The sequence below is a fragment of the Oncorhynchus masou genome, chromosome 31 (assembly GCF_036934945.1).
Source record: "Oncorhynchus masou masou isolate Uvic2021 chromosome 31, UVic_Omas_1.1, whole genome shotgun sequence".
NCBI classification, from domain to species: domain Eukaryota; kingdom Metazoa; phylum Chordata; class Actinopteri; order Salmoniformes; family Salmonidae; genus Oncorhynchus; species Oncorhynchus masou.
In genome coordinates, this window is record NC_088242.1 from 59,122,913 (window position 1) to 59,137,018 (window position 14,106).

The 14,106-nt window shown below is 42.9% G+C and overlaps 1 protein-coding gene across 1 annotated transcript in view; it reads right to left on the minus strand.

Annotated features, from left to right (window-relative positions):
• The window catches only part of tmtc2b (transmembrane O-mannosyltransferase targeting cadherins 2b), a 99,507-nt gene that overhangs the window by 40,151 nt on the left and 45,250 nt on the right, over nucleotides 1-14,106 (minus strand). The window contains exons 3-7 of the mRNA XM_064951534.1: nucleotides 13,344-13,458; nucleotides 12,737-12,822; nucleotides 11,261-11,445; nucleotides 10,834-10,912; nucleotides 2,266-2,387 (exon numbers count right to left, since the gene is read on the minus strand). Coding sequence (XP_064807606.1) covers nucleotides 2,266-2,387; nucleotides 10,834-10,912; nucleotides 11,261-11,445; nucleotides 12,737-12,822; nucleotides 13,344-13,458 — 587 coding nt within the window. The remainder of the gene's footprint in view (nucleotides 1-2,265; nucleotides 2,388-10,833; nucleotides 10,913-11,260; nucleotides 11,446-12,736; nucleotides 12,823-13,343; nucleotides 13,459-14,106) is intronic.

The following is a 14,106-nucleotide window of genomic DNA, read 5'->3' on the forward strand; positions in this document are numbered from 1 at the left end:
AGATGACAGTGTTGTTAACAAAAGTCTAAGCTTGAGAGCAAATATATTTATTTCATTTCATTTGCGATTTTCATGAATAGTTAACGTTGCGTTATGCTAATGAGCTTGAGGCTATAAATAGGATCCCGGATACGGGATTGCTCGTCGCATGAACTTAACCAACTATAGTTTTTGCAAGTCGGTTAGGACATCTACTTTGTGTATGAGACAAGTAATTTGTCCAACAAATGTTTACAGACAGATTATTTCACTTATAATTCACTGAATCACAATTCCAGTGGATCAGAAGTTCACAAACACTAAGTTGACTGTGCCTTTAAACAGCTTGGAAAATTCTAGAAAATGATGTCATGGCTTTAGAAGCTTCTGATAGGCTAATTGACATAATTTGAGTCAATTGGAGGTGTAACTGTGGATGTATTTCAAGGCCAACCTTAAAACTCAGTGCCTCCTTGCTTGACATCATGGGGAAATCAAGATGCTGGAGGAAACGGGTATTTATTTATCTTGATTGTCCTGGATAGTCCTGACCCAACAAATGAATGGGACTTGAAAAAATCTCCGGTAAAGCACTGGAAATGAGGGGAGACCGACAGGAAGGGCTTGGTCCTTCTTAAAAACCTGTTGAGTGTAGGGGGCAGTATTTTGATGTTTGGATTAAAAACGTACCCAAATGAAACGGCCTATTTCTCAGGCCCAGAATCTAGAATATGCATATAATTGTCAGATTAGGATAGAAAACACTCTAAAGTTTCCAAAACTGTCAAAATATTGTCTGTGTTTTAACAGAACTGATATTGCAGGCAAAACAACCAGGAAGTAGCTTCTATTTTGAAAGCTCCATGTTCCATTGCATGCCTTCCCTCCATTTAAAACAATAGCGAGAAAGATCACATCACGTCAGGGGATGGCTGGTTGCCAGCAGCGTTTTGCATACGCAACAGAGTGGAACAGCCATTTTCTCTCTCTCTCTGCTATTGAAGAAGCTACTGTCCAGTTAAAATATTATCGATTATATATTTTAAAAACAACCTGAGGATTGATTATAAAAAAACGTTTGACATGTTTTTACAAACGGATACTATTTGGAATTTTTGTCTGCCCTGTCATGACCGCTTGAGCCTGTGGATTCCTGAACATAATGCGCCAACCAAATGGAGGTATTTTGGATATAAAAATAATCTTTATGGAACAAATGGAACATTTATTGTGTAACTGGGAGTCTCGTGAGTGCAAACATCCGAAGATCATCAAAGGTAAGCGATTCATTTTATTGCGTTTCTGACTTTCGTGACTTTGCTGCTAGCTGTTTGTAATGTTTTGTCTGCTGAGAGAGATGTCCTTACATAAACATATGGTACGCTTTTGCCGAAAAGCTTTTTTGAAATCTGACACGCCAGGTGGATTAAGCTGTGTTTTGCTATATTGCACTTGTGATTACATGAAAATTAAATATTTGTAGTAATTTAATTTGAATTTGGCGCTCTGTAATTCAGCGGATGTTGATGAAAATGATCCTGCTAACGGGATGGGTGCATCAAGAAGTTAACCACTCCAGAGGGCTCATCCCCATCCCAGGACCTTTGAACACATTCATGTCCCTCCCTCAGGGGCCAGACACTGGGTTGCTGCCTGGAAGAGAGTGGCATCAGCCTGGGGAGAGGGGGGCCACCTTCACCATCCTGGGCCCGATCTGTCACTGCTCACTGTGTGCACCACACGACCCCTTCCCTGTGAACTCTGGAACCCTGTGGAGTGAACTACCCACAGCACACAAACCAACCTTTCTCCTCTTAGTCAAACACGGGTCAACCACGTGACCTTGGTCAATATCATCTGAGTGCACAGAGGCACAGAATGAGGCACAAAAGGCAGCACGGTCTGGAGTTAGAGGATTCACATCAGATCAGACACTCCACAGAGATTCCTCAGGGCTAATGGGTTTCAGACGCTGGTTAGTTAGCTCGAGCCATTTGCAACCTCTGTTGCTGAAATTGATTAGGGTTCAATATGGAGTTAAGAATTAGTCCGGGGATTTGGTAAAAGATCTTAAAAACACACAGGGCGGTCATGACATGGTTTTCAATCAGGAAGCTATCGCCACAGGATGATGGGGCACCTTGAGAAATTCAATGTTATCCTCACACAAGCCCGCACACATGCACAAGCCATTGAATAATTGCATACAGACTCTCTGCTACTTGCAAAGCTGAAGAAGGATAAGAAAGAATAGGAAGATGCTAACGATGATGAGGAACAACTTACTGTGAGGGCGAGGAGTTTGCCGTAGGTCAGGTGTGCTGGGATGTGGTCTGGCTTGGCTCTCAGGGACTCTTTGTACCAGTGCTCGGCATCGGCCAGCTTGTTCAGTCTCATGTAGGCCTCTCCTGCGAGGGGAAGTGAGGGGTTGGGTCAAGGGTCAGAAGGTCAGAAGCAACACGTCTTCCCATTGTCTCACACATTCAATGACAGCTAGGGCAGTCATCCAGAAAGGCCCGCCATGACTCCAGTGCACTTTGAAACCCGATACCAAACTCGGGTTTTATTAGCTAATGGAGCGATTACTAGGACTAGGTTCAGGGACACACCCATTACAACATTGCTCAGTGACAATCCTGTAAAAATAATAATCGAACCTAAAGGTGGATTTTCAGATCCCCCCATGTGTTTGTTAGATGGAGTTCTGTGGGAGGCCTAATATACTTCAGGCCTAACGTACTTTGCTAAGACTGGCCTGAGCTGATCGGATGACATAACGCTGATGACATGAGTAGAAACACCCTGCCTGATCCTTCAGACATCATCTGATACCTTATCCAGCCCCTCACACGTGTTATAAGAATGCTGACGACACAGTTGGGTAAATGGGGAAAACACAAGCCAAAACAATGTTTTAAATGTAATTATCTCAGGAATAATACCGGGACAGGGGATGTGACAGTGATAGGTTTCACATGAACTTGTAACATGGTTCGTTTTTTTCAATCCACACCCATGTCTCGACGAGGAGTGCCAATTACAGGATGTGTAATCTAAACTAGAGGACTGAAGCTAGATAATACACTGGGGATTATGGCTAATCATTTCCATTGATAAGAAACTGGAGAGAAAAACAGGTGGCCAGGGGTGGACTGGAACAAAAATTCATCCCTGGCATTTTAGCCACACCAGCCCACAACACTGCACGTGTGTTATGTGTGTCAGGACACCTGAGTGACTAAACACAATCAAATGGGGTACCCCTGGAGGTCGAGGCCCCTGGGCATGTAATCTGGCCATGATAACTACAATATTTAGATAGCTGGTTACCTAATTTACCCAGCTAGCTAACATGGCCAGTATTTGACCAACTTGACATTTCTGGCAGGTTAAAAATAGCTCTCTAGGGTCTGTCAGTGAATGACATAAGAAGAAAACTGCCCATATCAAAATTGAACTTTGTACTATTACAATTCTCAACAGCAGTAAGTTAAAAGCCTGACTGCGGAAGGGACCTGTGGTCAGTATTGACCCCATTCTGGGTCCAGATCCGGAGTGTGGTCCACCAGTTGAGTATGGCTGCAGTACACTATAGTACAGCAATTCTCAACTGTTACTGTACCAGCGAATGGTGAAACAAAGTCCTTCTCCTTTTTTAACCAGCTCATGTTTAAAACCAGAACAACATGTAAAAGCACCACTTGAGATACAACTCACCACTAACTTTGCCACTGTTGCCGCTCTGTTGTGCAGTCTGTCTCTGCATCTTCTCTGCTGTCACACTGTCTGTCCTGTCTGTCTGTCACTCTGTCCGTCCTGTCTGTCTGTCACTCTGTCCGTCCTGTCTGTCTGTCACTGTCCGTCTGTGCTTCTCCTTGTTCTCCTCTGTTGCCGCTCTGTTGTGCAGTCGGTCTCTGCATCTTCTCTGCTGTCACACTGTCTGTCCTGTCTGTCTGTCACTCTGTCCGTCCTGTCTGTCTGTCACTCTGTCCAAATATGCTTCTCCTTGTTCTCCTCTGTTGTCACTCTGTCTGTCTGTCACTTCTAAGTGTTAATTGCTATTACATAGAGAGCCAACATATTAAGGAACATCTGTGTCTCTCTTTTCTTCCTACTTCCAATGCACTCACCTCTGAGCTGTCTCTGCTAAGCCTAGCATCCTTTCCCATAGTACTGTGCTGGGCACAGCAACATCCTAGTTGTGAATGACTAAACACATTTATTAGATAAAGAAGGACAATTACTGCCTAACAGATGACCATTGGCTCGTAATACCGTATGAAAGCCTAACTACACTGAACAAAAATATAAACGCAATATGCAACAATTTCAAAGATTTCACTGAGTTACAGTTCGCATAGAGCTGATCAGGCTGTTGATTGTGGCCTGTGGAATGTTGTCCCACTCCTCTTCAATGACTGTACGAAGTTGCTGGATATTGGTGGGAACTGGAACAGGCTGTCGTACACGTCGATCCAGAGCAAACCAAACATGCTCAGCTTCCAGGAATTGTGTACAGATCCTGGCGACATGGGGCCGTGCATTATCATGCTGAAACATGAGGTGATTGCAGTGGATGAATGGCACGACAATGGGCCTCAGCATCTCGTCATGGTATCTATGTGCGTTCAAATTGCCATCGATAAAATGCAATTGTGTTCGTTGTTAATAGCTTTTGCCTGCCCATACCATAACTCCATGGGGCACTCTGTTCACAATGTTGACATCAGCAAACTGCTCGCCCACACAACGCCATACACGCTGTCTGCCATCTGAAACCGGGATTCATCTGTGAAGAGCACACTTCTCCAGCGTGCCAGTGGCCATCGAAAGTGAGCCTTTGTCCACTGAAGTCGGTTACAATGTCGAACTGCAGTGCAAGGCCAAAATTAATATTAAATTATTTGGCAACAGCTCTGGTGTCACGCCCTGACCATAGAGAGCTGTTTATTCTCTGTTGGTTGGGGAGTGACTGATCCCTGACTAGGGTGGGTCATCTAGGTGATTAATGGTTTATGTTGACGTGGTATGGTTCCCAATCAGAGACAGCTGTTTATCGTTGTCACTGATTGGGGATCATATTTAGGCAGCCATTACCTCATTGTGCTTTGTGGGATCTTGTCTACAGTTAGTTGCCTGTGTGCACACCAGTAGCGTCACGTTTTGTTTGTGCTTGTTTGTTTTGTTTGGTGAGTTTCTATTAATTAAAATATGTGGAACTCTACACACGCTGCGCCTTGGTCCAATCATTATAACGATCGTGACATCTGGTGAACTTTTCTGCAGTCATTGTGCCAATAGCATGCTCCCTCAAAACTTGAGAGACATCTGTGGCATTGTGTTGTGTGACAACAACTTAACATTTTAGAGTGGCATTTAACTGTCTCCAGTACAAGGTGCACCTGCGTAATGATCATGCTGTTTAATCAGCTTCTTGATATGCCACACCTGTCAGGTGGATGAATTACATTGTAGGATAATTTCTGAATTTATTTGCAAATTATGGTGGAAAATAAGTATTTGGTCACCTACAAACAAGCAAGATTTCTGGCTCTCACAGACCTGTAACTTCTTCTTTAATAGGCTCCTCTGTCACCCACTCGTGACCTGTATTACTGGCACCTGTTTGAACTTGTTATCAGTATAAAAGACACCTGTCCACAACCTCAAACAGTCACAATCCAAACTCCACTATGGCCAAGACCAAAGAGCTGTCAAAGGACACCAGAAACAAAATTGTAGACCTGCACCAGGCTGGGAAGACTGAATCTGCAATAGGTAAGCAGCTTGGTTTGAAGAAATCAACTGTGGGAGAAATTATTAGGAAATGGAAGACATACAAGACCACTTATAATCTCCCTCGATCTGGGGCTCCATGCAAGATCTCACCCCGTGGGGTCAAAATGATCACAAGAACGGTGAGCAAAAATCCCAGAACCACACGGCGGGACCTAGTGAATGACCTGCAGAGAGCTGGGACCAAAGTAACAAAGCCTACCATCAGTAACATACTTTGCCGCCAGGGACTCAAATCCTGCAGTGCCAGACGTGTCCCCCTGCTTAAGCCAGTACATGTCCAGGCCTGTCTGAAGTTTGCTAGAGAGCATTTGGATGATCCAGAAGAAGATTGGAAGAATGTCATATGGTCAGATGAAACCAAAATATAACTTTTTGGTAAAAACTCAACTCGTCGTGTTTGGAGGACAAAGAATACTGAGTTTCATCCAAAGAACGCCATACCTACTGTGAAGCATGGGGTGGAAACATCATGCTTTGGGGCTGTTTTTCTGCAAAGGGACCAGGACGACTGATCCGTGTAAAGGAAAGAAGGAAAGGGCCATGTATCGTGAGATTTTGAGTGAAAACCTCCTTCCATCAGCAAGGGCATTGAAGATGAAACGTGGCTGGGTCTTTCAGCATGACAATGATCCCAAACACACCGCCCGGGCAATGAAGGAGTGGCTTCGTAAGAAGCATTTCAAGGTCCTGGAGTGGCCTAGCCAGTCTCCAGATCTCAACCCCATAGAAAATCTTTGGAGGGAGTTGAAAGTCCGTGTTGCTCAGCAACAGCCCCAAAACATCACTGCTCTAGAGGAGATCTGCATGGAGGAATGGGCCAAAATACCAGCAACAGTGTGTGAAAACCTTGTGAAGACTTACAGAAAACGTTTGACCTCTGTTATATACCCTTTATTGGCAATGACAAAGTATTGAGATAAACTTTTGTTATTGACCAAATACTTATTTTCCACCAAAATTTGCAAATAAATTCATTAAAAGTCCTACAATGTGATTTTTCTGGATTTTTTTTCTCTCATTTTGTCTGTCATAGGTTCACTTCAACTATGATGAAAATTACAGGCCTCTCATCTTTTTAAGTGGGAAAACTTGCACAATTGGTGGCTGACTAAATACTTTTTTGCCCCACTGTATGTGCCCTTCTATGCGAGGCATTGGAAAACCTCTCTGGTCTTTGTGGTTGAATCTGTGTTTTGAAATTTGAAATTCACTGCTCGAATGATGGACCTTACAATTATCTGTAAGTGTGGGGTAAAGAGATGAGGTCGTCATTCAAAAATAATGTTAAACACTATTACTGCACAAAGAGTGAGTCCATTCAACTTATTATGTGACTGACTTGTTAAGATCATTTTTACTCCTGAACTTATTTAGGCTTGCAATTAATCTGTAAACATTTTGAAAAGCATAATTTCACTTTGACATTATGTGGTTTAAATCTCAATTTAATACATGTTAAATGCAGGCTGTAACACAACAAAATGAGGAAAAAGTCAGCGGGTTTGAATACTTTCTGAAGGCACTGTATATAATATAGAGCCAAAATAGAAATAAACTGGCAGTACATGTGTCTAGCATCACTAGGACCAGAAGACCAGGGACCACACTGCCTGTGCTGGGCCCAGCAACATCCTAGGGTAACATTTTATTTCAAGGGTCCATAATTAACACTTTATAAGGTATTTACAAACTCTTTGCACACCATTTATTAACTATTACTCCCACATTTGTCAATGTAAATTAGCTAGTTATTCACACATGCACACAGTACATATATTTCCTTGAACATCCTGTTTTGTGTGCTTGTTCTTTTACCAGGTACTGCAGGAATGTCAACCCAATGGCATGGCCATCTTTTTGTGATATTAAACTGGTTACTCAAAACACTTATAAAGTATTTAGAAAGTATAAATAGCACTCACTTTAGATTGGGGAATGCAAAAATAATTTTCTAATGATTAATGTGGGAGAAATTAGAAATAAATGCTAAACACAATTTATAAATACCATATAAATGGTTTATTATGGATCCTTAAAATACATGCCTTATAGATGACCATTGTCTTATTTATTACCTCATAACAGCGTAACTACATATTTAAGCAATAAGGCACGAGGGGGTGTGGTATATGGCCGATATACAACGGCTAAGAGCTGTTCTTCAAACGATGCAACGCGGAGTACCTGGATACAGCCCTTAGCCATAGTATACAAACCCTTATTGCTATTATAAACTGGTTACCAACATAATAAGAACAGTAAAAATACATGTTTTGTCATACCCGTGGTATACGGTCGGATATACCTCGGCTGTCAGTCAATCAGCATTCAGTGCTCGAACCACCCAGTTTCTAATTAAAATTAGAGAATGTAATGTGTTACCCCCTGCCCACTTCGCTAAGTGTTTAAATATTAGGCTACATATAATTCAATAGAAGATAATAGGGAGCGAGAAGGAGAGAGAGAGAGACTGCCAGTTCCTTAATGTTTTGGCTGTATAATACTGCTGACAAGTGACCGGCCTTTCAGCGAACGAAATAGGCGGGACTTTCCAGCCTCCAAAGGCAGTAGCTATGTAATGCAACCTGAAAGCGGAGTCACTCGTTACTACGAGATCAATAACCCATTCGCTAAGCTGAAGAGACTGAGACTCAGAAGCAAATAAACATTTACCCTCTGTGGATAGGCCAAGTACCCCAGGTACTACATGTACTACATGACCAAAAGTATGTGGACACCTGCTCGACCAGCTTCTGGAGTGTTTCCACTGCTTCAGAGTCCAATGACAGCGAGCTTTACACCACTCCAGCCGACACTTGGCATTGCGCATGGGGATGTTAGGCTTGTGTGCAACTGCTCGGTCATGGAAACACATTTTATGAAGCTCCCGACTAACAGTTCTTGTGCTGACGTTGCTTCCAGTGACAGTTTGGAACTCGATAGGGAGTGTTGCAACCGAGGATAGACCATTTTTAAGCGCTACGTGCTTCAGGACTCGTCAGTTCATTTTGTCGAGCTTGTGTGGCTGATCCGTTGTTGCTCCTAGATGTTTCCACTTCACAATAACAGCACTTACAGTTGACCGGGGCAGCTACAGCAGGGCAGAAATTTGATGAACTGACTTGTTGGAAAGGTGGCATCCTATGACAGTGCCACGTTGAAAGTCACTGAGCTCTTCAGTAAGGCCACTCTACTTCCAATGTTTGTCTATGGAGAGTACATGGCTGTGTGCTCGATTTTATACACCTTTCAGCAACGGATGTGGCTGAAATAGCCAAATCTATTAATTTGAAGATGTGTCCACATACTTTTGTATATATATCGCATTTTGTGGTCAATTTCGACCAGCCCACCCCAATTAAAGATGATCCGGCCTTTCTGGCATTTGCCAGAATTGCCATTCGGTAAATCCGCCCATGCAGGTGGCTGGTGAGGAATGCTAACCTGCTGACCTCTGAGACGATCAACGGACATCTCCGTGTTCTTCATTAGCAATAGCCTGTAATGTACCCTTAATATACCCTTAAATACAGGATACTCGAGCATGTAAATTTATCAAATATAAGACCCCATTTTAAGTTTTGCTCATGATAAGGATCAGAGTTTGGGAAGTCTTTTGTAAGCCAGTATATAAAGTATCCAAAGAAATTCTGTTAGAAGAGATATCTTTAAAACTGTTCTCCATCAGCACAAACCTTTTTTTCTTTCAGATGAGATGTGAGATATTGTATGAAATAGTTGGGTTACAGAATCCCCAGACTTAATAAATGTCCTTATCAGCAGCTAATATAATACTGTATCTTGACTGTTATGATTATGATACGGGAAATATGAATAGCTTAATCTATATACATATTTGTCAGACATGGTGTAATGTAGAGCTGGTAACAGCAACCGACTTTGTGCCTTTCTAGCCAACAATCAGCTTCAGATGGAGCTCTGTGAGGGAGCACAGACACGGACATAACATTTGAAGTGAAACATATCTCAAGGACTTGAAAACCACCTATAGTGGAACATTCCATTGCACCTTTGAGAGGAGGGGGGGTGGCAGATTAAGACCCAACTTTGACCCAGACAGCCATGTAAACTGCCAAAATGTGCAAGAAATATGGGAAAACGCTGTACCACCCAACCTCCCACAGCTCTTACAGCTTTCAAACTGTTAGAGATGATTTGGTCAACAATTGGACATAATCTCAGCACCTCTGTCAAGCTGAATTGGACTCCACTGGTAAATGTACTGTATTAGGGAGGCTTGTTGGAATTCAGCAAGAGAGTGAGAGGGTGAGGGAGTGAAAGAGAGACCAAGAAGAAGAAAAAGAGAGAGGGAGAGAAATAGAGAGTGAGAGAGAGAACGATAGAAAGGAACAACATGGGGGAGCCACAGAGGGAGCAAAGGCAGATTGAGACTTCTCAGAATGGCCATTGAGTGACAAGGGTGTGAGTGGAATTGGGGGTCACTTGAAATTAAATATTATTGTTTTTTGCAATCAAAAGTCACAACTCAGTCTGCAGCTGCTTTCACATGACTGTAACTTGAGGAGCGCGGTTATTATTGCAGTGGAAAGCAAATTAACTGCGTTAACGCACAGTGGAAACCTCAACATTGGGGCCTCAATGGGTGCGTTGAGCTGCTGCCACACACCCCGACTTTGATGCCGGTTTACGTATCTTAGAAAAAAAACAGATGAAGATTTATAAGACGTTGTGAAAACAGAGCACCTTTTAAAAAGAACAACCCTAGGCAGAGTCTACCCTCTGAAACCATGCTAATTTGTCATGGTTACTGTAAGTCTAGCTCAGCTGACGAGCTCAAGACCCTGGCCACAAGCAATACAATTCACTCCTGAGACCCTTCAGGTGGAATAAAGTTCAACAAAGAGCCAACAGCTGACACAATGGTTGCAAATGTACCCCCACACTTCCAAATGAAACACACATTAACTTGCATTCCAATCTACCAATCTTCTATTCCATTTTAATATTATTTTTTCTCACAAAAAAAACAACAGCTTCTGTGTTTGGTTCGAGAGGAAGAGAATTGCCGCTTACCCATCATGTTATAGAGGCTCTGAGGTGCAAATTGTCTTGGCATTTTCCGTATTGCTTCTTTATACACCGTGAGGGCCTCCTATGAATTAATAAAACAAAAAGAACCATCCATTAGGCACGAGGGCCCAACCAGGCTGGGGCCACAAGTCATTTCTCTACTGCAGTCAATGGAATGGTATCAACCACATGGAAACTACGTGTTTGATACCACTCCATTGACTCCATTCCAGCCATTATTATGAGCCTTCCTCCTCTCAAAAACTACGTGTTTGATACCACTCCATTGACTCCATTCCAGCCATTATTATGAGCCTTCCTCCTCTCAGCAGCCTCCACTGGTGTGTGTTTCTGTGTGTATGTTTGGTGTGTGTGTGTCCCTGTGAGTGTGTATGTGTGTGTGCACCCTCCATCTGCCCCTCTATCCTACCTCCTGGTGCCCCTGCTCATGGAGCAGCTTGCCCAGGTTGTATAGACAGCTGGTAACGGAGCTCTTGTGTGCGTGGGGGTCTTTCAGGTTCTCGTCGGGGATATCGGCGCAGGTCAGGAAGGTCCTCTTGGCTTCATCCAGTCTCCCCTGGTTCATCAGGACGATCCCTGTGTTCAAGTAGGCTGCTGCAGGGGGGAACGAGAGATCAAATACACGATCAACATGCAGGCAGAGAGTAATTAGGCTCTATGGGGCTGAAACTAGTCATTATCAAGCGTCTTTCGGAAATAAATTGGCCACCCACTGTGGATCAATTGGCTGCCACATCCATGGGGTGCCAATACATGTTCAAGCCTCAGAGGGGATGGAATGTGAATGAGAGTCTGCGGGGTGGAACTGGCTCTACTAATAATGTATGTGTGCCTCTGCATGCCATGATGAAACGTAGACTACACTAGTGTCCTACCTAGCCCCTCTCCTCAGTTATCTCTGTCCTTTGTCCATCCAAAGTGAACTGGCCAAGTTCCAAATTCTACTCAACAATCCCGTTCTAGGAATAAATTGCATATATTCCCTTGGCTAGAGTGTTGGTGAAGACTGTTTCCATTAAGGATGTGTGTCTGAAAGGGATATGAGAAGAGTGTGAACAGAACTGTCTATCACTAGAGCTTTTCAATCGTCATGGAGATGGCACTTTGGAATCGTTACTTGACCAGATTTCAAGTTGTACTCGCTGTCAGTTAAACGCAGTGAAGAATGGTAAGACCTTGACAAATGACATCTATTATCTGACTTGCTCTCATTCCTTCTCTTCCATCACCACGACCACCGCTTTAGGTAACTCATTCATTTAGCTATCGCCAGTAAAAGATGGGGTAATTGCATAATGAATGAGGACTATGATCATCATCTTGATTATATTCATCATTATGAATTACACTTTGGGAGACAATGGAAGGGAAATCAAGGACTCCACCGTTTATCTGTTATCGGTTGATAGGAAAAACAATGGGGAATAATTGAGCATGTGAGAGTGACTTCTGCTAACCAGGCAGTGTGACAGTTGAACGATGCTGATAACAAGCTAGCAGGAAGCGTGCATGAAAGAGTTAAGGTAAGACTCAAGGAAAACTAGCACCATTAAGGGAGAAGGAGAGAGAAAGAGGGGGACAATGAACTAACAGAAAACATGCATGCAACTTTCCTCAAGGTAAGAGAGGAAAATAATCATCATTGAGAGAGGAGAGAGAGAGACTTTGACCTCGATTCATATTAAATTAAATTATGCAATAGTTTAATCTGTCGGCTTGTGGTCCTTAAACTAATCGACAGGTTGTATTCAATCATTCATTTAGCAATGTAGCAGGCCTGCCTGTGCCCTCCCTCACCCTCAGTCCCATTGGCAGTTGCCTGGACATTGGCACTGTGCAATACCAAGAGCTGGAAATTGTTAACAAAAAGAGGAGCTGTACTTACAAGCCAGAGTTGGCCTGCTCCCAATGGCCAGTTTATAGTAGTGGAGCGCCTCAGAGAACTTGTTGTTTTCTTGTAGCAGCAAACCGCTATAACAGAGAGAAGTAACAGAGAAAGTTAGGGACTCTCACGTCTACAAATCTCAACAGAAGTGACTAATTAACATCCAATGTGTCTGATAAGACTGAATAACATAAGACAACAAGGTAATACAGCTTCCCAGTAATTACTAGATAATATATTGGAAACTCTGCCGTAAAATAAAATGCTACTGTACCTAATCTCTACATCTGTTCTAAACAATCTAAAAGTGGAACATAATCTAAGGTTCTGTTGAGTAACACCTAAAGCCCTTGGGGCTAATGTTGAGTATTGGCTGTCTGCTGGCTGTTGTCCTACCCTCATGCTGACATAGCATGATTAACAACCTACTGTCACAGAGGCAGCAGGAACACAAAACACAATTTCCTCTCTGTGAAGACCACTGATCAATAGACAGACGTGTGTGTGTGTGTGTAAGGGGAGACGGTGATGCTCATGTATGCAAACAGAGTGTATGCTGAAGTAAAAAGGGCTTTATAAATACATTTAATTTGATAAAGACACTCACAGGTTATACAGCATGTCTGCCATGTTCCGGCGGTAGTAGAGGGCGTTCCTGTAGGCCTGCTCCGCCTCCGCCATCTTGCCCTGGTTCTTTAGGACGTTTCCAAGATTGCCCCATGCTGATAGAGGTTAGAAAATAAGGTTAACCGGGTCAATCAACATGGCCGCCAGCCTCTTTCGAACACCCTCTCTCCCTGCCTTAGGTTTTTATTTGCGTATTTGAAAAAGTACGAGCTATTGTTAATGTTCACAGGCACTTTCCTCGCTGCACTAAAAACTGCTATGTGGTGAAACCTCTTCTGAATAAAAGCAATCTAGATTATTCAGCTCTTAGCAATTTTCGGCCAATCTCCAACCTTAAGGAACATTCTGGAGAAATAGTTTCAAACAGCTAAATTATTTTTTTAAGTGCCAACTGCATACTTGTTTATTCCAATCTGGCTTTTGGGCCCAGCACAGTAAAGCACGTCTTTGTGCCTTAGTTAAAGTGGTAAATTATCTTAGAGCCAACACAGATGCCAAACAGGTCTCTGTCCTCGTACTATTGGATTTAAGTGCTGCATTTGACACGGTTGACCATGATGTCCTTCTGGACAGACTGGAGAGATCCAAAATGGCGTAGCAGTCGGACGTGTGTTTTTCTTGTCGCGTGTTAATTAGTCTGTAAATAGTCTTTTTTTCTCTTTAAAAAAATATATATTTTAATCTCACTTTCCATCTACGAACGAAACGTACTTCCCTGCAACCAGCCTCATCCAATGTGGCAC